This window comes from Sceloporus occidentalis, unplaced genomic scaffold, assembly GCF_023333645.1.
Source record: "Sceloporus occidentalis isolate IW3139 unplaced genomic scaffold, rSceOcc1.0.p SCAF_4, whole genome shotgun sequence".
In the NCBI taxonomy this organism is placed as follows: Eukaryota; Metazoa; Chordata; class Lepidosauria; order Squamata; family Phrynosomatidae; genus Sceloporus; species Sceloporus occidentalis.
In genome coordinates, this window is record NW_028316984.1 from 177,730,241 (window position 1) to 177,755,382 (window position 25,142).

At 40.8% G+C, this 25,142-nt stretch overlaps 1 protein-coding gene across 2 annotated transcripts in view; it reads left to right on the top strand.

Annotated features, from left to right (window-relative positions):
* The first annotated feature begins 413 nt into the window (after positions 1-413).
* The window catches only part of PPP4R4 (protein phosphatase 4 regulatory subunit 4), a 152,567-nt gene continuing 127,838 nt past the window's right edge, over positions 414-25,142 (top strand). For both annotated transcript variants that reach the window (XM_089522456.1, XM_089522455.1), the window contains exons 1-2: positions 414-739; positions 2,235-2,308. In XM_089522456.1, the coding sequence (XP_089378582.1) occupies positions 620-739; positions 2,235-2,308 (194 nt within the window). In that variant the 5' untranslated portion in view covers positions 414-619. The remainder of the gene's footprint in view (positions 740-2,234; positions 2,309-25,142) is intronic.

Here is a 25,142-nt window from a genome sequence, read left to right on the forward strand (position 1 = left end):
CCAAAAACACAACCCCAAAGAGCCCAGCCCCCTTCCCCAGCCTCTCCCTCCCTCCTTCCCTTGTCTTGAATCCGGACTAGTGCCAGGCGAGGGAGGAGGGCGTGTGCATGGCAGAGGAGGAGGAGGAGGAGGAAAGGGAAATGTTGGTGTCTCCTTCTCCCTGGAAACGCTGGGGCAGGGACTGAAGCAGCCAAGGGGGAGAAAGTTTCCTGGCCTGGAGGCGCCTGGGCTGCAAAGGCAAGGGATGCTCTTGGCGGAGAGACACAAGGAGGAGAAGCAGCAGCAGCAGCAGCAGCAATAGCAGCATTGGGCTGCTCTGGTGCCGCATTGTGTTTGCTGAGCCTCCTCCTGGGCGGCGGGGGCTCAGTAGCATCCTACCAAGAGGAGGAGGAGGAGGAGGAGGAGGAAGCAGCAGCAGCAGCAGCAGCCTCTCTGCAAAAGCAGGCTCTCTCTCTCCCCCCTCTCTCTTTTCATTCCCTCCTTCGCCCACTTCTCTCTTCCTCTTCCTCAGTGCAATGTGAAAGCTTTGCACCACTCAACAACAACAATAACAACAGCAGCAGCAACAGAAGCAGCAGCAGCAGCAGCCCAAGGAATTGGAGGAGCCTCAGCCTGGTACATGCATCCGATAATCATCTTCTCCTACAAAATGGATTTCAGCCAGAACAATCTGTTCGGTTACATAGAAGACCTGCAGGAACTTACCATTATCGAAAGGCCGGTGCGCAGGAGCTTGAAGGTACCTTTGTTGGTTTATTTTGTTGTTGTTATTATTATTGTTATACATTTTCTGAAGATGCCAGCCACAGATGCAGGTGAAACGTCAGGGCTAAACTCTTCTAGAACATGGCCACATAGCCCCAAAACCCCACCAAAAACTATTATTATATTTATTTATATATATATCCTGCCCTTCTCTCAAGACTGGGACTCAGGGCGGCTTACAACATTAAAGAAACACCATACAGTTAACAACATACAAAAACAATAAGTTAAAATAGGATTTAAATTACTACAATAAATACTACAGTAATTTTGTTCAACACTACAAACCCTTTTCTCTCCCACCCCTCTTTCAAGTCCCAAACGCAGGTTTTTCTCCCCTCCCTTCTCTCTCTCTCAGACTGGGAGCTGTTAAGCCAAGGATGCCTTTAGAATCTGCTCTGCTGCTTGTTTTAAATTAAAAAGATGGGTTTTGCACAGATAAGGCTTTCTGAATTCCTCTGGGCAATCCATGGCTTAACATGCTTTCAGAAATGGGGTTTGAGATGGGGGAGAGGGAAGTCAATCCTAGGTACTAACTCTTTGACTTTCATGGTTATATAATTTAGGATCTATCTTTTTATTGGTTGTAGGGCTATAAAGTACATCAAACAAAAAAAAAGCTGTTGTACATTAAGGAGTGGACTGTACAATGTTAGCAGAAAATCTGAGGATTAAAAACCAAAGGCCTGGAGTCAAAACCATCTACCCTGGAAGAGTTCATGGACCCCCAGGGGACTGTTCTGGCTTAAAATTTACAGCCTGTCATTTTGGTTTGGAAAATGAGGAAGGGGGCAGTGGGAAGCATATGCTCTGCATGCACAAAATACTAGATTCAGTCCTTGCCATCCCCTCTAGCTAAGCCAAGAAGAAGCCTTATCTGAGACTTTGGTGAGCTGCTGCTGGTTGGTATAGAAATAGATAGTTCTGGGCTAAATGGATCAATGCTCTGACTCATATAAAGCAGCTTCAGAGCCAATTAAGCAGGGACACTTCAATTCGTTTCCTGTTGGCGTCTCTTTAATTCCACGTACTCTGCTTTAACTTACTTGTCTTCTGGGCTGTAATACATCATTATCACAGTAGTTCCAGGTGCACTTGCTCTGGAGTAAATCACACTGATCCTGATGCCTAACAGTGTAATCGTATGCATCGGTTGGATTTGGATTTAATCACACTTAGAGTAAACCTACTGACAATAGTAGGACAAGTTAGTTAGGAATAACTTCAGCCCTACTTATTTAATTACTCTATTTTAAGCATGGTTAAGTCTGGACCCAACCTTACGCTATACACATGTAAGTCCCATTGAGTCACTAAAAGGCTCACTACCACATATGTGTGTATGGGATTGCAGCCTAAGTATCGCAATGATTTTGGCTTTAGAATGTCAGGATAGAGGCAATGTTTAATATCCCAAGCCCATGTTTTTAATTTCTAAATAATATTTGTTTGTGTTTCTCACTTGACAGACACCTGAAGAAATAGAGAGACTAACAGTTGATGAAGAACTGAATGATATTGAAAGGGCCGTTTATCTGCTCAGGTATTCCTTCAGAAACTGTTGTGGAATTTTTTGTTTGTTTTAGATGGTACACTTTAAAATTTAAATGTTCCCATCCCCGCACTCCATGTATTTCCCTTTTTGGGTTGGAATACCACTACAGAAGGAAGACTTGAATAGTGTGCGATAGTAACAGTTGATGAAACTTGCATGCATAATGTAGAAAAGAAATGTGCTTGCACAGCAACATTTTCTTGACTACATTGGCTGCCGTGGTGTAAATCAATGGTGGTATCAAAATAACAAAAATTAAGTATTTTTGTATTCATAGTAAAACTTGCACTATGATTATGCAGCCTTTGAGTTAATTGTCTGCCTCAGAAAATATAAAGTGACTAACATTTAAGAAAATTTGTTTGTTAGGGCCTGAGAGATTCAAAGCAGCAGATAAAACTGACAATTAATAATGCCTAGCTTTTAAAAATCTCATACCCTTCTTCCCATTAGCTTCAAATGCCTATACAGTACTTAGCAGCTGTGTAACTGCCTAGAACGTTAACTGTCCAGAACTTAGATTTCTTTTGATTTTCATGTAGATGTCATCTTTGAAGGAGGTGCAGTGCTGAAGGATTTTGATTTAAATTTGCACTTTTATACAATGCTCACTAATTGAAGTGCCAGCTGTAAGCTTCCTTTCAATCTGATAGGCTATTTTTAGAGCACTCAAGATCCACATCTTTTTCTTTAAAATGCAATGTGTACTCTTCAGATATTGGATGTGTCACTCTTCTAAGCCAGCACTTTTGCCAACTTGGTTTATATTTATATTAGCTCCTATCCAGTAATATATCTGTTATCTTCAACTGCATTCAAGTCGACCTCGACTTATGGCAACCCTATGAATGAGACATCTCCAGGATACCCTATCCTCAACTCTGCTCAGCAGATTTAGGGCTGTAACTTCATAGAATAATACAGTTGGAAGAGACCACAAGGGCCATCCAGCCCAACCCCCTGCCATACAGGAAATCCAAATCAAAGCATCCCCGACAGATGGCCATCCAGCCTCTGTTTAAAGACCTCCAAGGAAGGAGACTCCACTACACTCCGAGGGAGTTTGTTCCACTGTCGAACAGCCCTTACTGTCAGGAAGTTCCTCCTAATGTTGAGGTGGAATCTCTTTTCCTGGAGCTTGCATCCATTGCTCCAGGTCCTAGTCTTTGCAGCAGAAAACAAGCTTGCTCCCTCCTCAATATGACATCCCTTCAAATATTTAAACAGGGCTATCATATCACCTCTTAATCTTCTCTTCTCCAGGCTTCCTTGATGGAGTCTTTCCATCTGTAATGTGGTCTTCCTCTTTTCCTACACCCTTACCAAACATTATTGTCTTTTCTAGTGAGTCATGTCTTCTTATGATATTGCCAAAGTATGACAGCTTCAATTTAGCCATTTTGGTTTGTAAGGAAAGGTTCAGGATTGATTTGTTTTAGGACCTATTTTTTGTCTTTTTAGCAGTCCATGGAATCTGCAAAACTTTTCCAGCACCACATCTCAAATGAGTTGATATTTTTCCTTTCAGCTTTCTTCCCTGTCCAGCTTCAACCATACATAGTGATGGGAAATACAATGACATAGACAATCCAAACTGAATTGATATATCTTTGCACTTTGGGATCTTGTGTAGTTCTTTCATAGTTGCCCTTCTGAGTCCTAGTTTTCTTCTGATTTTTTTTTTACTGTGATCTCCATTCTGATCAGTGATTGAGGCAAGATGTGGAAAAACTTAACTATTTCAGTTTCTTCATTGTTTACCTTAAAGTTATATAAATCATCTATGGTTATCATTTTACTAATGGTTAGCAGTCAACCTGCATTAGCACTTTATTCCTTGACTTTCTTCAGTAATAGTTCCAGGTCTTCACTATTTTTGCTAGTAGTATGGTGTCATCTACATATTTTAAATTGTTGATGTTCCTTCCTCTGATTTCCATACTTCTGTCCCTGAATCTAATCCTACTCTATGTATAATATTTTCAGCATACAAGTTGAACAGATAGGGTGATAGGGTGCAGCCCTGCCTGACCCCTTTTCTGATTGGAAACCATTCTGTTTCTCCATATTCTGTTCTAACAGTAGCCTCTTGTCCTGGGTAAAAGCTATTCATCAGGACCATCAAATGTTGTGGCACACCTAGCTTGCACATCTGGCATTTCTTATTCCATATATGATAGAAGTCTTTGGTGTAGAATTTTGGTGATGATTTTGCTTGCATGAGAAATTAATGAAGTGGTCCAATGGTTACTACAGTCTTTTGTATTTCTGGTTTTGGGGACAGGAATGCATGTTGAGTGTTTCCAATCTTTGGGCCATTGTTTTGTTTTCCATACTTGTTGACAGATTTTAGTTAGAACTAGAGTTGATTCTGTCTCTGTAGACTGAAGCAGTTCTATTGCTATGCCATCTGTTCCTGGTGATTTATGCTCTCACAAATGCTCTGAATGCCGCTTTTACTTCACTTTCTAAAATTTGAGTTTTGTCTTCATATGGTTCTATTTCAAATGAATCTTTTATATTTTCACCTCTTTTATATAGTTCTTCTCTTTTCCACTGTCTTTTTACTTAATCTTCATCATGTATTGTGTCCCCCTGCTGACTGTAGAGCATCCTCACTCTTGGTTTAAATTTCTCTTTGATTTCTTAGATTTTGTGAAAGAGGTCTCCTGTTTTTTGTTTGTTTTTTGTTACCTACGTCTTTCTCTCTGCATTTTATTATAGCAGTTCTCCTTATCCTGGCACACTAGTCATTGAACAGTTGCATTCAGGGTTCTGGTTCTATATGTGTTACCTTTAATTTTTGCCTCTCGTCTATCTTTTGCTGTTTGAAGAGTTTTGTTTGTCAATCATGATTCTTTTTCTCTTTGGCTACAGATAGCATATTTCTGCATTTCTTCTTGGCAGTGACCATAGTTCAGTCCATAGTTCATTTGGTTCCCAATGAATTAAATTTGATAGTGCAAATCTATTTTTCAACAGAAAAGAAATTTCCTGTTCTGTTAGATACCAAAGTGCATCTTTAGGTTTTGGCCACTGTGTCTTTTCATACAATGTTAGCATATTGAAATACTACAGATACACTGTAGATGTTGGCAAGGAATTCTGTGCATGTGAGTGAGTGGGATGGCAGAATTGGGAAGAGTGTATGTGTCAGCCCCTGTTAGCATACTACTAGCCCTTTAACAAGGTAGTAATGAACTTGCTGTAAATAAGAAAACCATGTCTTGCCCTGAACAATTTTTCCCCAAAGTATTTTTTGTTAAAAGTAATTTCCCCCCAATCTGTATACATTTTTTTGAGGTGAGGTGGGAAGTGGGTATCAAATTTTTGTATGTTTTCATTGGGGGTGCTTTGCAGAACAGTGTCTGTTTGTCAGCTAGTGTAATAAAAGCCATCTTTTTGATAGTCATAAATGACTCATTCCCCACACCCACTTTTTTCTTAGTGTTTGGTCAGTCTGAGGATGCAAGGCAGGATTCTGTTGCTTTATGTGCCTCCAGAATAAAATAGGTGTCTGTCTGTTTATAATGAAGAACAAGGATAATGCTTTTACACTTTTTTGGCATTTAGGCCTTTAGGCGTTTAGATTATTAAGAGTCTTATTACTTGAGAGTTTAATAATTGCTGAGCTAGCAAAAGAGTGTTGAAGATTGATCTGTATGGCTTTTGTCTTTGATTTTTAGTTTAGTTTTGTGGTCTGCTTGATGTTTTCATTTCCTTCTGCTTTACCTTCAGATTTATTTGAGGCAATAATAGATATTTGATATCTGTTAAATTGTATTGTGATATGGTGTGGAAGACAAGCTAATTGAACCATTTACTTTTCCAGTTCTCTGCTTGAGATGTATGCATTTCATCTTTAACTCCTTTTACTTTCAAGCCATAGAATCATAGAATTGGAAGACACTACAAGGGTCATCCAGTTCATCCCCCTGCCATGCAGGAAAACACAATCAAAGCACTCCCAATGGATGGCCACCCAGTGAAATGTCTGTAGTGTTCAGCTGGGGATAAAGCAATCCTTAAAAACTCTCAATATATTATAATTTAGGAAATAGATCTGCTCCTTTTACATTTCCTTTCTTTCTGATAGTGACGTTGAGCTTATCTTCCAGTCTATTAGTTCCCACCTCCACCCCTAAATATATTCCATGGTATGTGGACTACATACCATGTAGACAGACTACATTTTTCAAAAGAAGCCTTTCAGTAACTCCTGGGGGAAAAACAGACATAACTTGGGTCCAAAGCACATTGCAGAAATAATCCCATTTAAGACCGCTTTAACTGCCCTGGCTCAATGCTAGCAAATTCTGAGAACTGTAATTTTGTGAGACATTAAGGCGGGTTACAGACCGCTGAAAAGCGGTGCTCTGCCGCCGCCGCCAGTTGATGCGTCCAGGAACCACAGCAGCCAAACCGCGCAGTTCCTGGACGCAGCGAAGAAGAAGCGCCAAAATGGCGCTTCTTCTTGCACCCTGGATGGGATGACGTGAGGCGCTACTTGCGGCGTCCCATCTGGGGTGCAACATACAGACGCTATGCATCCGATACGTCAAAATGGCAGCGCCCGTGTGTATAGGGCGCCACCACTGTTATGCCCCCATCACGTGCTAGGGGTGAGGCCGGTATGGACGCTAGCAACCCCTAGCACGCCGCAAAGGCCCGTTTGTAACGGGCCTTAGACTCCTCTGTCAGAGAGCTCTGATTCCACAATAAACTACAATTCCCAGGATTCCCTATCACTGAGCCAGGTCTCAAACTGGATTATTTCTGCAGTGTTGTTTTAGACCTAAGCTTGATAAGGTCAGTTGAAACCTAGCACCATGACTAATTTTAAAATGTGTATACATGCCTGCATGTTGTGCCGCTGCTTAGATCCTTCTTATGGAGGGTCTTTATTTGAGGTCTTGAAGTTCACTGATAGGTTTGGGGGACATATGGAATGCCCCAAATTCTGTCTTTCTTGATTTGTTGAGAATGCCAACAGACCAGCTCTCAATCACTTGGTATTCAGCAAAATAGAGTCAAATGGAGTCCATCTGTTAGGAGCATGGCTGGAACCCACTTGTCTTACTTCCAGCTCTAAGTGGAGAGTACATGAAGCAGGCCTACCTTAAGCCTCATGAGAACAGGGGCCAGTCATGAGAGTTCTGGGCTCCTGTAAGATCTCAAATCTCATGGGAACCTGGAACTCTTGTGAAATCTACAGTGGGCTATGTACTGTGTAGTATGCCAACTATATACTAACCAGTCTTGAGCTGCCTGGGAATGGAGGAGGTTGTCCTATATCAGGGTTTTAAAAAACCCTCACAACCCTAGCAGCTACACAAATATTTTTTTTAAAAATTCATTCTTGTCCTCCCCCCCCCCCCCCCCATCCAGTTGTTAGCAATAAATATTGCGGCCTAAATCAAGGATTTGAGTTGTGCAGTCCTCCATACCCCTCATCATTGGCTGCATTGGGGAGGCAATTTAACAGCATCTTACTCCAAACCCTTGCCTAAATCCAGTAGTTAATCCAAGCTAGACAGACAATAGGAGCTTGGCATGTTAACATTTACAAAATTATTGATTCAGTAGGCCTAATCTAGTTGGAGTTACCAATTGGATTTAAACCCATGAAATTGGGGGCAGGGGTCACATGCTTGAAAAGCTTGTTGTTGTTTTTATCATCATTATCATCCGCCCATCTCTGGGACTCAAAGTGGCTTACAGCATTTAAAGCAAACACAGTCACAATGGCTTATTAGTACCGTTCTAATCTAAACATCAGTCTTTAAGTACCATACCAGTCCTTACACTGGATATTATTTATTCCCATCTAACATGTCCTGTCTTTTTTGTGTTTTTGCATAAACTAATTTTGTTTGGTTTTTTGAAACTTCCTATTTTCTATTAGTTTGCTAATACCCATGAATATCTGTTGTCACATGTCTGGTTGATTACCACCAGCATTCTATTGGCTTGTTGACTTTTTTTGCTTTTGGATTTGTTACATTTTTATTTTCTAGTATTTTTGCATTTTATTGTTGTTATGGACTGAGTCACACTGTGGCCCAGAACTCAGGTTCTACACGTGGTATGGCAAGAATGACCTTTGGAGTGGCAGGCCACTGTGCATATGAACTATTTAGAATTCAGATTTAATCATTTATTAGCTTATGAAAGTAGGTATAGCTCATATGATCCATCTGTTCCCTATTCTACAGCCATATAAATCTTACAAGCCTAAGGATTGTTGCCTTGCTTGAAACTTATTCATGCAGAAACTACACTTTGGGGTGCTTTGGGAACTGGTCCAAGGTGAACAGATTGCTACTATCTACCACTGTCAGCCTATAATCTGAGTAGAGTGTGCAGATGACAGACTAATGATGCTGTATACTGACACCTTTCTCCAAATTAGGCCCAAGGCAGTTCACAAAAGATGCTTAAAAACAACAACAATAAAACAGCACAATTTTAAAACACAGTTAACATACCATATTAATATAATAAGTTAAAAATGTAAAATCCTTAAAAATACTAAGCTAAAAATATAAAATAATTAAAAACCTACTGAAGTAAACACCAGAATGCTTGAACAGTGGTCTTTTAAAAAAAATATTTTTGCCTGCCAGCAAAAGGAGAGTGGAAAGGGGGCCAGCCTAGCCTAGTCTCCTGTGGGAATACCAAAGGTGGTGGTGGGGGAGCAGCCACAGAGAAGGCCCTCTTTTGTGTCCTCATCAAACAAGCCTGTGATGGTGGTTGGACTGAGAGAAAGCCTTCCACTGAAGATTTTAGGGTTCTGGAAGATTCATATGGGGAGATAGAGTCTTTGCAATAGTGTGGACCTAAACTGCATAGAGCTTGCTTTATAGGTCGTGACCAGTACTTTGAATTGTGCTGGTAGTCAATGAAATTGTTTTGAAAAGGGAGTTATATGCTCCCTATAACTGGCCCTGGTCAGCATTCTGGCCACTGCATTCTGAACTCACTGAAGTTTCTGAACAGTTTCCAAAGACAGTCCCATGTAGAGTACATTACAATAATCCAAACAAGATGTAATCAAGACATGTTTCACTGTATCCAGACCTGATGTCTGGAATGAGTGCAGCTGGGGAACTAGTTTTAACTGCAAATGCAATTGCCACTGCTGAAACCTCGGCATCCAGGCTCAGAGTTGAATCCAGGAGAATACCAAAACTACAACCTGAGATTTCAGGGGGTGTCTAGCACAGGTAGATTCCTTGTTCCCTGATCTGTTTTTCAACTGACTAGGAGCACCTTTATCTTGTATGGATTAAGTTTCAATTTGTGTGCCCTCATCCAGTCCATTACTGACAACAGATGTTAGTTCAGCATGGAGATAACATCCTTGGAATCAGTTGGGAAGGAGAGATAGTATTCAGTGTCAACAGCATACTGGTGACACCAAACTCCTAAACTCCAGATGGCCTCTCCCAGCAGTTTCATATAAATATGAAACAGCATGGGGGGCAGCACAGAACCCTGAGGGATTCCACAGACCAATGGCAAGGGCATCTAACAGGGCTCCCTCAGCACCACCTTCTGTGTTTGCCCCTCTAAGAAAGACTGGAACCACCTCATAACATTGCCCCCAAGCTCGTTCTCAGGCAGCCACCATTGTCAATGGTATCAAAAGCTGCGGAAGGGTCCAGCAGAACCAACAGGGACATAGTCCCCCTGTCCAGTTACCCTTGTAGCTCATCCACGAAGGTGAACAAAGTTGTCTCTGTCCTATAAACAGGACTGAAGCTGGGTTGAAATGGATCTAGATGATCTGTTTCATCCAGAAACCCCTTGAGCTGGGAGTTCACTTATGCTCCAGAACCTTACCTCAAAATGGTAGGTTGGACACTGGTAGATAATTATACAAAATGGTGGGATCTAAGGAGGTCTTTTTTTTTTTTAGTAATGGTTTCACTGACATTTGTACTTATTTTTCCTACAAAATAAGTAATGATTTATATTTTATTTTGAAGCTCCAAATACTTTAATGTGAAATGTGTACAGATAAATTTTATTTCTCAGTTGCTGAGGAGTACACATGTGAAAGTAATTTGGCAGCCCCAATGGTTTGCTTGATAGAATAATGGATCTTTTGTTTCCCTTTTGTTACTCTGATTACATGTTTTATAAAGCTAGATAGGAATGCTATTAAGTTACTGAATTATCTATTTGTTAGTAGCTGCATCCCTTTTTTGACTAAGGCTAGATGATAGCATTTTGAAAGGATTTTAACACTGGTGAGAATTGTGTTTTTATCATTCTCACATTATTTTTATGGTCCTTTATAAAAAAAAAATTATCAAGACAAGTAAAACACATTTTTCTGAATACTAAAAATAAAAACCCAAAATCTAAATAAAACTCTTTAGTTGAAAAATACTTTAAATATGAATGTAAATCTATAGTTTAGTTCTATAATAAAATGCCATATACAGTATCTTTTAATAATATCTTTTATTAACGCTTGGATATCTTATAGTTGTATATCTGTAAATTAACTGGTGTTTAAAGTGAAATTATGTGAGGGTTGACATGGTGTAGTAGTTTCAGTGTTGGACAAGGACTTTGGGAGGCCTCCATTCACCCTCTGCTGAAGCATAGAAACCCACTTGCTGTCTTTTGGTACCATAAATCACATTTTCTGAGCCTAACAGAAAGGAAATAGTAAATGTCCTCTGAATAAAATTTGGCAAGAAAAACCTAGGATAGGGTCTTTATGAGAACCAGTGTGGTGTAATAGTTTGAGTGTTGGACTAAGACTCTGGAGCCCAGGGTTCAATTCCCTGCTGGGCCATGAAACCCATTGGGTGACCTTGAGAAGTCACATTCTCTCAGCCTCAGAAGAAAGCAATGACAAACCTCTGAACAAATCTTTCCAAGAAAATCCTATGATAAGTTCTAGGGTTGCCATAAGTCAGAATTGACTTGTAGGCACATGACAATAAAAGGGTATGGCCTCAAACAGATGGGCCAAAAGAAGCGGTTCCAGTCCACTTTAGGGGTATGACATTTATTATTATTATTATTATTAAACTTTATTTCTAAAGCGTTGTAATTATACACAGCGCTGTACAAAGTCAGTAAAATTAAAGAGTATATAAAAGCCTGCCCAAGGCGTACATTCTAAGATAACTATAAAAGAGGAATAGATAAAATTACCATATAGAAAAGAAAAAACAAATTAAAAACATCAAATATAAAACAAATCACATCACATCAAATATTATCAGACATTTAGATGACACATGTCCCAGAAGCATCTGGGAACAGCTCTGTGGCTTCTCTAAGGGGGGGGGGGGGAAGCTGGATTAAAAAGAGCCAAAAATAAACCGCCTTAGCAGGGGAAGTGTGCGCCTTTGACCGTGCATATGCACACCCCAATATGAGACCAGTCCCAAAGGAGCTGTCCATGCCAACCCTAAACTTAAACCAGCATATGGTGCAGGTGTGCATTTAAAAAGGACGAGCTGGCGATTGGGGTGGCAATGCAAACAAGGGAAAGTATGACACCTCCAATGGCAGTATGTACAAACCAGACAGTCCAAGAGGGGGCATGGGGTGAAGTGGGTTGAAAGGGGTATGTAAGGCGGGGGGGGGGGCAGGATTTTGCATTGCTAGTGTTTTACTGGGCACATCTCTGCTCCGATTGCAGGGTTGCAGGTGTGACTGTGTGTACGATCAAAGGGGGCAGCTATCCAGTGGGATGGCATCTAGGCAGAAACCTGTCGCCGGTGGTGTGTTTGTGCAATGATGTGCAGGGATGGTGGTGGTGGAGAATTAAAAAAACATACCCTGCAGCCTGTGGGAAGGGTGCTCACACCCTGCAACATATTGGACACACGTGTGTTCCAACAAACTCTCTCTTATAGGCACAAATCCACAAACATGCTTCACAGATGCTTCAAACTTTACTTCACAGAGTTCACAGATTCCCACCACCTAAATAAACTCTGCAATCAAAGGCAGTCTCTAGTTTCTTCACTGAGATTTCTCTTCGACCTCTCCCTTCTGAGTGGACCACGTCTCCAGGGTTTCTATTTCTTCCTTGCCTCTCTTGCTGAGCCTCGGACTTTGTTTTCTCTGTTCAGTCTATAACTCCCACCACTCTCCTTGTAGTGTTCCTTTCTCTTTCTGGCCAAGCAACTTTTCTCTCAGTGATGGCCCAGCTCTTAGCAACCCAGGCTTATCTTGCAAAGACCCTCAGTGTCTTTCACTCCCAGGACTCCTAATTACCTTCTCTGGCCTTGTCCAGACCGCCTCTTCGCATCCATCTCTTCCGCCTCTCGCCCTCCTCTCCACGTTCGCCTCTCCCTGACCTTTTATCCCCCTCCCCCAAGTCCACAGCCCTTCCTCCCGGGCCTCCCCTGGGTCCTCTCTTCTCTCCTGTTGCAGTTCGGCCCGATCAACCCTCCCCTCGCCCTCCCCTCCCTGACTACATAGCCATAGCTGATGACAGGCACACCTGACCGTCGCATTCACCTGATTCTTCATCTGAAGTGATGAGTCAAGAAGCACGCCCTTTGAAGAGAGCGTGAGCCCCTCTAGGACTGGAGATTGCAGCTCAATACCTGATTTGGGGGCCCCTAGCGTAAGTACCTCCGTTTTGTCTGGATTCAACTTGAGCTTGTTTTCCCTCATCCAATCCATTACTGCCTGAAGACACTGGTTGAGGGGAGAGATGCTATCTGTCGTTGTCGCTGATGACCGGGACATGGAGAAATACATTTGGGTATCATCAGTGTACTGATAACACCTGGCCCCATATCCACGGATGATTTCTCCCAGCGGCTTCATATATAAATGTTAAATAGCATCGGGGATGGGATGGCGCCTTGAGGGACCTCACAGTTAAGCTCTGTTTTTGAACAACAACTGTCCCCGAGCATCACCCTCTGGAATCTGCCCGAGAGGAAGGAGCGGAACCACTGCAATGCAGTGTCTCCAATTCCTAGCTCTCTCAGGCGCTCCAAGAGGATGCCATGATCTATTGTATCGAATGCCGCTGAGAGGTCTAGAAGCACCAACATGGTCACGCTCCCTCTGTCAATGCCTAGACGAAGGTCATCAGTTACATCGACTATGGTAGTCTCCACTCCATACCCAGTCCTGAAGACCGTTTGAAATGGATCAAGAAAATCGGCTTCATCCAAGACCACTTGGAGCTGAAGAGCAACCGCCCTCTCGATCACCTTACTCAAAAATGGTAGATGAGAAACAGGCCTATAATTTTTCATGTCCAGAGAGTCAAGGGAGGTTTTTTTCAAGAGCGGTCTAACAATCGCTTCTTTCAAGGAAGATGGTATATGGTATATGGTATATAGAAATGGTACAACATATATCATTTCACACACACACACCTAGCAAAAATTACTATTAGTCACAGTGCTGCAGATGTGCTGTAGCACACCAACTTTAGCTTTGTCATCTGTTCCTCAAAAGCAGAGTTACACCTTGTTTTTCCCCCTTAATGAAAGCTAAGATTATAAGGAGGTGAAATTATAATAGGAGACTATTCTAAAAACAATTTGTTAGTTAAGACATTATTGTAGGGAAAAGTATATAGCCTATGAGATTTTCCTATTCTTTGATTTGACTTTCATTTGTTTTACCTTGTTATTAACAGCCTGCCCCATATGTATTTTGAAGAGCCAATTTAGCCTCCGAGACAATCTAACTGTAATACATGCCCTAATAAAACTTTCCCTTTGGGGCTTACCTGCTGATTTGGGAGAGCCTCAATACATTTATTTTCTACTACCTGTCACGTGTGTTTCCTCAACCCTAAAACCAATCTAAGAAGACTTTATCCTTTTAAAGATTAACATAACATTTGTTTGGAAGGAAGCCTCTTGGGATATTTTGCCTTCTTATTAAAGATATTGAAGGAGAAACTGTACATTGTTCAGTTATTCTATGATGAATCATTAGAAGTGTCACTCAGAATAACAAAGAGGATGTTTATCTGGTCATACATTTATGACCCAAGATCATGTCATGAATATTGTGCTTCAGATAATCCAAATACTATAAGCAGTTCCCCCCTCTTAGCTCTTGTAACAGAAATGGACCACTTTCCTTATGCACTGTGGCTTTTTAGCTCAAAAAGGGAAAATAATTAAAAATGAAGGGGTTATAAAGCACAATTTGGGCAGAGAGAGTGATAGAGCAATATTATTTGGTCTCTTTCTGACAAAAGTATTATTTCATAAAAGGAAATATTTTTCTAACAGTGTGCATACACATTGATGAAACTCATGCAGTTTTCCACAACCTCAAGGGCTGGGGATACTCTGATTCAGATTTGTGGTGTAGAGGGATGCATGTAAGAGAATGAAGTTATGTGTTGTCCTTTATCTAATGCATATGTATTGTTTCTTATGCTGTAAGTCCCCTACAACTATTTTTCATTTTTCTGATATTCTTTTTAAATCCTACTGCCATAGCTTTCCAGTTGTATCATGTATTTGATTTGGCTTTCTTATATACATGGCACTTTGGAAAAGGTTACAGCTTCATTTTAAAGACTACAAGGCAACAGAACTGATCATAAAGGTGCTTGTAATATTAATACCCTGGGTGAACAGAATGGGAATCATGGCAAGGGAGGTCTTATTCTTTCACAAGATCTTCATGAATGATTGTGTGTTACTTTGATATGAGGACATCCAAATAGTTGGAGATTGAGAAGGATTAAAAATGGAAAACCTTGGTCAGTGTCCCCCAATTATATCCTGGTTTACTCAGGGTCATATACAGAGCGAGTCATGATAATGTGGACATTTCCTTTTAAAAAGGAGGGGACTGACATATTTGTTCTTCCTGCTAAACTATATGCAAAGGTAGTGCTCATTTGTTGAACAATACCACAGTAGCACCCATGGAAAATAGTGAATCTTGTTTTCAAAAATCACTGTTACTAGCAAACAAGATGTGTACACCTTTGCTTCTTTTTACCAACTTTGTTTCCAGGTGCAAATTCAGTGTTGGTTATGACCTAGATAGTCCTAGGTCAAGGCTAGCTGACAGATTGTATCACCCAATATAAACCTACCTAGAACTTGAGATCCATAACAGAGGCCCTTCTTCTCACTTCCACCACCTTCACAGGTATGGTTGATGGGAACACAAGAGAGGTCCTTGGTGGCTGCTCCTACACTTTTCAACACTTTTCCCGAGGGAGGCTAGACTGGCTCCATCCTAGCTGTCCTTCGTTTGGCAGGCCAAAATGTTTTTTTTTTTTTTTCATTCAGATAAGCATTTAGAATTGAAAAGGGGCTATAAGTGCAGCACTGATTGCCTTGTTTATTGTGGTTAAAATCTTTCAGAGTTGTTTTTTTAGAGAATGGGGTTCCTAGTTTAATTTGGTGTTGATGTGGTTTTTTGTATGCTTTTAATTGTAATGTATTTAATGTGTAAGCCACCTTGCATCTCAGTCTGGGGAAAATATGGAATGTATGCAAATAAAGGTGGTGATGATGATAGATGATGATAACAGACTGACAATGTTTGTTTTGTCTCCATTTCTTTTTTCTTTTTAATTATTTTTTTATTGATTTTCAAGTCTTTATAAGATAGTCAAACATTACAGTACAACATAATAACAAATATAACAATAACCGTAGGATATGATGTTACTCAGTGATTATCAGTTTGCAGGATTCCGTGAATGGGATTCATCTGGAGTCAGTTCAGTCTTTGCACTGAGTTGTAAATGGTCCTTCCAGAAGTTGCTGTGAGAGTGTGGAGGTTGGAGGTGGTGTGAAGGTTCATTTACAAATTCTATAAAGAGCCTCAAATTCTCATAAAAAGTGTCATTTTGAATGTCTGTTACAAAGTTTCATTGCAATGGAAATTTTTTCCATTAACCATAGGTTCCATACCCTTTCCCACCAACCTTCAATAGACAGATCCCTGTGTTTCCAGCATTTAGCCACCTCAAGTCTTGCAGCTGTGATGGAAAAAGCAATCAGTGTTCTATACTTAAGCATGGCATTTCTGTCAGTAAACATCGAGAGTAAAATCAGGGCCGGGCAAACGTACAGTGTTTCACGTATAATACATGAAATCTGGGGTAGAAGTAGGCACCAAAATTCTTGTAACTTGAGGCATTCAACCCACATGTGAATATAGGAGCCAGTGTCCTTGCACCCTCTCCAGCAGCTCATTGGGAGACTGTTGTGTCTCCTTTCCTGAGATTGTTCTAGATCCCACAGACATGATGAGCCTGGTGTAGATTAACATTTGAAAAAGCCATGATAAAATAAAAAGTATAGTTCATAATAATAACAGGCTGCCAATATCTGTTGCGTCCCATTTCTGAGATTGTCCTAGATCCCAGGGGCATGATGAGCCTGGGATAGATTAACATTTGAAAAAGACATAGAATAATAAAAAGTGCAATGTGGCAATGAAAGGAAAAAGAGATTTTATGTTTGCTATAATTAATTGTCACTTTTCATGCTGAAAAGAAATTAATTATCACTTCAGAATACATACTTTTGAACTAAGCAAGGGGGAGGAGAGAGGGAAGGACTCATGTGTATGCAGTGTGCATGGGCTAAGTATTAGTTATGTTGTCATGCTGGTATGAAGATGAAGCAGTTAATGTTTGGAGGAAGCTCAGAGAAGAGGCTTCTGATACTTATGCAGCTGAGATTTTGGATCACGAAGCTTTGCACTGATGTCAAGCAGTGGATGAATCACCAGCTCACTTGCTTGTCCTGAAATTCTACTGATAATTTTAAACAGTAGAATTCTTCCAATTGTTTTGATTAAGTATCATTTTCAAGATTAGTGGATGTACTAAGATGTTTCTACTCCTTAGTGTGAGTGGTGTTTAAAATGTATGTACACAAACAGATATGCATTCATGCACATGTACGCACATAGTATGCATGCATGCACACATATAACTGTTGTATCCTCTTCAGGAATCCAGCCAGCCAGCTGTTCCCCTTTCCATTCAATTCCTCCTTTTTTTCTGGTTTTCTAGTCTTCATCCATCCAAAATTCAGCATTCTGTAGCCATTGAAAATGCTCCAGTTCCTATTGACTGCTTTTATCCCCCACCCAATATTTTTGAGGGGGAGCCTAGCAGTAAATATTTTTTGTAGTTCTGGATACACTGGAATATTCTTAAGCTTGCTGATAGCTGCCTGTTGTGTTTGGATGGTGCTCTTTGGTTACATAATAATTGGCAGTGAAAGAATGACTATTGCCATTAATATATAAAATATATCATGATATGCAATGTATTTTGTATCAAGATCAAAACTCAAGTACCCCAAAACATATCTAGATGGATATGAATAGAATTTTCTTTGGCATATTCAAAATATAATGTTAACATATGTATTAACACACACACACACACACATGTATGTATATAGAGAGAGTTAAATGCACTTGAGTAACCTCGACTCAAGGCGATCCCAGGACCTCTTCTCCTCCACTGCTCGCTCAGGTCTTGTAGGCTCAGGCCCCTGGTCTCTCTGATCGAGTCCCTCATTTGGCATGTGATTCTCTCTCTTTCTACTGCTCTCAACCTTTCCTAGCATTATTGTCTTTTCTCACGACTCATGTCTTCTCATGATGTGGTCAGAATACGACAGCCTCAATTTAGTTATACTGGCTTCCAGGGAGAGGTTGGGCCTGATCTGTTTTAGAACCCATTTTTTTTTGAGTTTATCAGACAAGGGAAATTGGAAGTATAATCCAATGGCAATCCGAACACAATCATGGGGTTTAACGTTATTGCGTGATAGACTACCACACACAATTTTGGGCAATGGGAAGTCAGTCCGAACACAATCATGGGGTTTCATGTTATTGCGTGAGAGGTGACCACACACAATTTTGGTCAATGGTAAGCTATTTTCAGGCAATGGGAAGTCAGTTCGAACGCAATTCGAATTCACATAAATTCACTGAACTAGTGAATTCATGTAAATGTATTCTGGCCCCACTTTCTTTTCATTCAAAATTAAGAGAAATTCCTCCTACGTGATAAACTCTTTTGTCTTCTTGGCTGTCCATGGTATCCGCAGCAGTCTTCTTCAGCACCACATCTCAAATGAGTTTCCAAATACCTAAGTAAGCTCATCTTCTTCATTTTGCTCATTGCTGGGAGCAGACATCTACCAATGTTTGAGTGGGTAGGATTATGAGGGAAGGTGATACCACTGATTTCATTCAAAAGCCTAAAACTTTCTGCAGTTTCACATTTCCAGGTCAGTAGAGAAGCACTCTCAGATGCTTCAAGCTATAGAATATTTGCATCAGAAAAGGATTATATTATTATTATTATTATTATTATTATTATTATTATTTATTCCATTTATATACCGCCATTCCTACGATCATGGCGGTGTACAACAAATACAAAATACAAAATAGCCCAATCAAACCCCCTTATTAATACCAAACAGTACAATTCATAAAATCCATTATAGATTATAGAACTGGTTTCCTCTCAGGAGAGATTTTTAGGCTCTTACTCTCTTCTATTCTTGGTCCCAAAGGGGAAAAAAAGCACTGCAGGACCATTCTGAACCTTCACAGAGTCAATAGCTTTGTGGACAAGTGAAGATTCTGTATGGAAACCTTGCAACCAATTCTGGAAGGGATGCAAGAGAGGAATTTTTGGCATCTCTCAACTTCTGGGAGACATGCTTACACACTGCAATACACCTGGCACTAAAGAGGTACTTCAGGTTTGCTTGCCTGGAGGACCACTTTCAGTATAGGGCCTTCCTTTTCAGTCTGACAGCTTCTCTGTGCGTAGCCTTGGTGGCTCATCTGAGCTTAAGAGGAATGCATGTATATCTGAATGGCCTGTTGGTCTGTTCACCTTCTCTGCAGAAGGATGAAGAGGAAGTCTGAATCACCAGGGATTGTCTAGGGCAGTGGTCCCCAAAATCTGCTTTTTAAAGGATTTTGGACTTCAGCTTCCAGAATCCCAGGCTATTGGCCAGTGTGGCTGAGTCTTCTGGGAGCTCAAGTCCAAAATGTCTTAAAGGGCACAGTTTGGGGACCACTGGTCTAGGGTATCATCATTTTGTTATCAACAAGGAAAAGAGCCATCTGAAGCTGCTTCAGTGTCATCACTGTTACTCTGTTACAGATATATCTCTACATAGGATTTTTTTTCTCACGACAGTGCTGAGTCAGTCATCAGCATAACTGATGGCATTAGCCAGAGTTTTAGGTCTGATATTGATTTGTTTGGACTTGGTTCCTTGGGCAAGGGTCCATCTGAGGAATCTCCAGTGGTTTCTCCTGCCATACCAGAATAGGATTGTGAAGAAATAGCACCTGTGACTAAATCTTCCCCACATAGTGAAATGATCTTTGTGTTGATGCCCATTTGGGGCCTGAGGAGAATGGTAGTTATGACTCATGCCAGTTTGTGGGGTTGGGAGGTGCACTGCAATAGGCAAGTGGTGTAAGGCCTGGGGGCATCCAGTGAGATGTCAACTGACTGGAGCTACAAGCAGTGCATTTGGCGCTCCTCAGTCTGCAGTTGGAGGTTCAGGGTAAGCATGTATTCTTCTGGAGGGACAACATAAATAAGTGGCCGGGAGATGAGGATGCAGTTGTAGTTCCTGATGCGAGAGCCAGTGCACTTATTGCACTGGTGAGACTTATCCTTCTATCAGAAGGGAGTATCTGAAGGGTCAACTGAATTATCAAGCTGATTGGCTGAGTAGGGAAAGTCTGTGCTAGAGAGAACGGGTCTTGAACTGTCTGGTGTTTCATAGGACAGTGCAAGTGTTTGGTGTTCCTTGAGTGGACGTTTTAGCTTCTCAGGACAATCACAAACTCCTTTGGTTTGTATTGAGATTTTGGACAGCGGGGACATTGGTCTTCAGTGCTCTCACAATAACTTGGCTGAGGGTGTTTTGCTGCATCTTTCCTGCATTAGTGATGTTGTTCAGGATATTACAAAAAATAAGGATGGAGAGAGTGGAGGTGATTTTGATAGCATCTAGGTGGCCCCGTTTCCAAAATGATCAGCATGCAGGTTCAAGAGGTTTGGCCTCTTCCACTCTGTCCTGACCTGTTGCATCAAAACGTTCTGTTACATCCTGATCCAGTCTGGTTACAGTTATACTCCTGGAGGTTGAGCAGGAAAGGCTAGTTGCTGAGAGGTATGATGATGATGTCATTCAGATCATCTTTTCAGCTAGCAGGCCCTCCACTAAGCGCTTGTACTAGTCTACTTGGAGATCAAGGACCTTTAATTATTTAAATACCCATTGCCTTTGGGAAGGGGGTAAAGAAAATGGAAACTGAAAACCTGTTTCAACTGGTCAATTTCAGTCTGAAAATAATAATAAAAAAGAACAATGCTGTAAAATGCCAAGGAGAATAGTGCATGGCAGTGCATTTTAGCAGAGAACTGGCAGATAGGTGGGCAGATGAGCATTATTACTAACATAGTTCTTTGGGTTTAGATGCATATAGGGTGTGAATACTGCTCATCTACCCACCTGTCTGCCAGTTCTCTGCCGAAATGCACTGCTGTGCGAAGGCATATGAAACGGTCATGCATCCGATAATATGCACTCTCGCTGATACTCGAGTAAAAGTTCCAAATCCATTTTCTACAGACTTTGAGGAGCTTTCTGTCCTCCCTCCTCACCAGAAATCCCAAACACCTGTGAAGTGCATGTAGTGGGATCACATTCTACTTCCATAGAATGTGAATGGATTTAATTATGTAGACAAGCCTCATGTGGTTGTTGCATTGCAGGCACCTCCCCAGAAATAGCATGGCAATTGACCTATTTGTTTGAGCCCACTCTTTACCAGCCATGTATAAAATATATGACAGAGATTTTTTTAAAGAACAAAGGCAGTTTGTAGGTGTGTGTGTGCATGCACGTGCTTTTAAGTTGCCTGTTGACTTATGGTGACCTCTTGAACTTCATAGAGTTTAGTTAAGCAAGGAATCCTCTGAGGTGGTTTGCCATTGCTTTCCTCTGAAATATACCCTATAGCGTCGGATGTGCCTTGATGGTGCTTCATCCAAGTATGAATCTTAGCTCTAAGATCATATGGGATCTAGTGCCTTGTGGGTGAAGGTACCTGAACCTCCCTGCACCTGCTGTTCACTTCTCTATGTCCTCTTCCCCCAAGTCTTTTTCCCAATTGAGTTTATGTATGGTGTAGCATAAAGAAATAAGCTACAGGTAAGGGAAGACGGGTTGCAGTCTCCATCAGATGGCCATTTTACTGTTGGAAGATCCACCATATTCTTTAAACAAGTCAGTCTGATGCTATAACATATATGGAGTTTGAGCTATACTGTGCCACTGCATAAGTGACAGTGGGGTGCCACAAGGTTCTGTCCTGAACCCAGTGCTATTCAATATCTTTAGCAGTGACTTGGATGACAAAATTAGGGGCATACTTATCAAATTTGCAGATGACAGCAAATTAGGAGGAGTAGCTAACACCCCAGAGGACAGGATCAAAATTCAAAATGACATGAGTAAACTGGAAAGCTGGGCCAAAGCTAACAAAATGATATCCAACACAGAAAAATGTAAGGTACTGCACTTAGGGCAGAAAAACAAAATGCATAGATATAAGATGGGAGACACCTGGCTTAAGGAGACTACATGTGAAAGGGATCTAGGAGTCCAAGTAGACCACAAGTTAAACATGAGTCAATAGTGTGATGAGGCATCTAAAAAGGCTAATGCAGTTTCAGGCTGCATCAATAGAAGTATACTGTCTAGATCAAGGGAAATAATAGCGCCACTCTATCCTGCTTTAGTCAGGACCTACCTGGAATACTGTGTCCAGTTCTGGGCACCACAATTCAAAAAGGATGTTGAGAAACGAGCGTGTCCAAAGGAGGGCAACTAAAATGGTGAAGGGTCTGGGAACCATGCCCTATGAGGAATGACTTAGGGAACTGGACATGTTTAGCCTGGAGAAGAGATGGTTAAGAGGTGATATGATAGCCCTGTTTAAATATTTGAAGGGATGTCATATTGAGGAGGGAGCAAGCTTGTTTTCTTCTGCTCCGGAGACTAAGACCCAGAATAATGGATGCAAGCTGGAAGAAAAGAGATTCCACCTCAACATTAGGAGGAACTTCCTGACAGTAAGGGCTGTTCGACGGTGGAACAAACTTCCTCAGAGTGTAGTGTAGTCTCCCTCCTTGGAGGTCTTCAAACGGAGGCTGGATGACCATCTGTCGGGGATGCTTTAATTTGGATTTCCTGCATGGCAGGGGGTTGGACTGGATGGCCCTTGTGGTCTCTTTCAACTCTACGATTCTATAATTCTATGATTCTATAACTGTCTGGAGTTGTTTGAATGTGCCATAATCTTTGTGTTTGTCAGGAAATGCATCTCCTTAGGTACAAGCTTTGCTGAGCTCTGAGATGCTTTCTACATTCATATCGTCCTAGTTTTGTTCTTCAGATGGCTCCATTAGTAAAAATTTTATGGAGTGTGATGTCAAAAGATGAAAATGGAATAACTAGATACAATCAATTTTTATGAAATAGTTACTCATATTATAAGCATGTTATTCGGAGATGGAAATGCAATTGAGCAGTAGCGCAATGTAAGGAAGTTTGAAAGCATCTGTCAGCAAGAGGGCCATGGCTCATTCGTACATTTAAGAATAGGAGGCATTAATGGGATAAATGCTATGCCATAAATGAAGGCATGTTGCATGTATAAAACATTGCACTGTCCAACATTGCTTCTCTGTATGATCAAGATCCTTCTACACTGTTCACTCTCAAGCAAGGTTTTGTTGGGCAGAGATTCATTTTTATACTTACTAGTAGCAGCCTTTTATTAATTCCTCCTCAATGTGATGAGGGGGTTCATGGGGGTGCTTCCATTTCATAGACTGTTAATAAATGATTTTACATCATTATTATTTTCCTTTCTGAGCAAAATTGATATCACTGTACCATCCTGAACAACTTGATCTTATCTGATTTTGGAAGCTAATCAACCTCAGGCCTTTTAGTACCTGGATGGAATATGATCAAGGAATTTAGAGTAGAACTAGGAAAAAATCCTCTTTGAAATGCTGGGAGCTGCTCCTGTCAGCCAGGCCCATAACACTGGGTTAGATCGACCAAAGGTCTGATTAAGTATTAGGCAGCTTCCTAAGGTCCTAAAATATACCATACAAAGAAAAAAATATGGGTTGACTCTAAATTCAGATATTTTTATCTGCTTAATTTCTTCTCATAGCAGTTCCTCCAGTCCACTGAAACATGTACATGGAGTATTGAGAGTTCTGATAAATGAGGAGAGTTATGATGGAGAATGTAGAGCAATTTCCACACAGTTGGTTGGAGGTATTTTCTTTTGTTGAACAGAACCCTTGAACCTGAGGAAGGCAGATTTCTGTATCTAACCCAGTGAAACAAAACTAATTGTTAAAGCCCCCTCCCTGTGAGGAATAGAAGCTGGTTTATGAAGGGAATAGATCTCTGATCTCAAGTTGAGAAGAAAGCAATTAAAGTAGTGAACTGCAGGGGGGAAGATTTTGATTATTGTAGCTCAGAGAAGTTTCCGTATCATTGTCCCACTGTATTTTCACAGCACACTTCAGCTGTACATTAGGATAGAATTAGTTGGCCAAAGGTAAGGGCTGAGTGCAGACTTGAAACCCAACCATCTTAAATTCAGATCCACCCTTCCTTTATACTACAGTGCTACCTCGGGTTACAAAATTAATTCGTTCCGCGGCGCCGTTCGTAACCCGATACATTTCGCAACCCGAAAAGGCTTTCCGTTAGCGCTGGAAAGCCGCTAGCCGCGCTTCGGATTTGAATTTCGCGCCGAAATGAATTTCGTAACCCGAAAAATCTTTCGTAACCCGGAACAGTTTTTTTCAATCTAACTTTTTCGTACCCCGGAAATTTCGTAACGCGATCAATTCGTATCCCGTCACAAGCGTATGAGCCCTAATCCTGTAAACCAGAATTATACACCAAGGAGGCATTTGATTCTGTAGAATTTTTCAGCACGCAATTGTGTCTCCAATGAAGATAAGGAGATTAGAGCAGATCCATGCTTACCAACTTTGCCCTGCCTCTATTGAGTCAATATTTCTGAGGTAGCAAAGAGAGCCTACACACATTTATTTATTTATTTTATATCTTACTTTTCTCTCGGCATGGAAAACTCTGTACTTTCCAATTAATGTATGGAAATCTAAAGTGGCAATGGCAAGTCTATTCCTTTCTCTCCAGTTTTTGTCTAAGTGTGTAAAAAAGCAAAAGCAAACAAACAAACAAACCCAACAAAAAACAAAACAACACACACACACACACACACACAGAATTCACAGTTTAAGAATTAAACCTCACATAAGCATGTTGGTGTATTCCATTAACTTCTACAGTAAGGAAGCAGTATACCAGCTTGACTAGTGCCATTACTAGTAGAAGCTAAGCCTAATGCTTTCAAAGAAAAGAGAGAGTTAATTTCAGTATTTTCTTTTAATGTTACAGTAGTATTTTTCTGCCTGTTATCAAACAAAAATTAGTGTTTCAACTCTGTTGGAATAAACTATGAAAAAAAGAAATAGGTTACCATTGTATACTTAGTTTGGCAATGTCTCAAAGTAGTCGTTTGTCTGAAATACCCCATCCTTGCTGGCAGGTCTTCAGTCAGAAAACAAAGGAGTAGGAAACTTGTATTGAGCAAGCTGATCTTGGTAAACAAGGTTACCATGATACATAGTTACAGTAGCAGGCAGCCAGTTCTTGTTTTTATTTAATCATAGTTAAACAACAGTGGGCTAATCACGTTGATT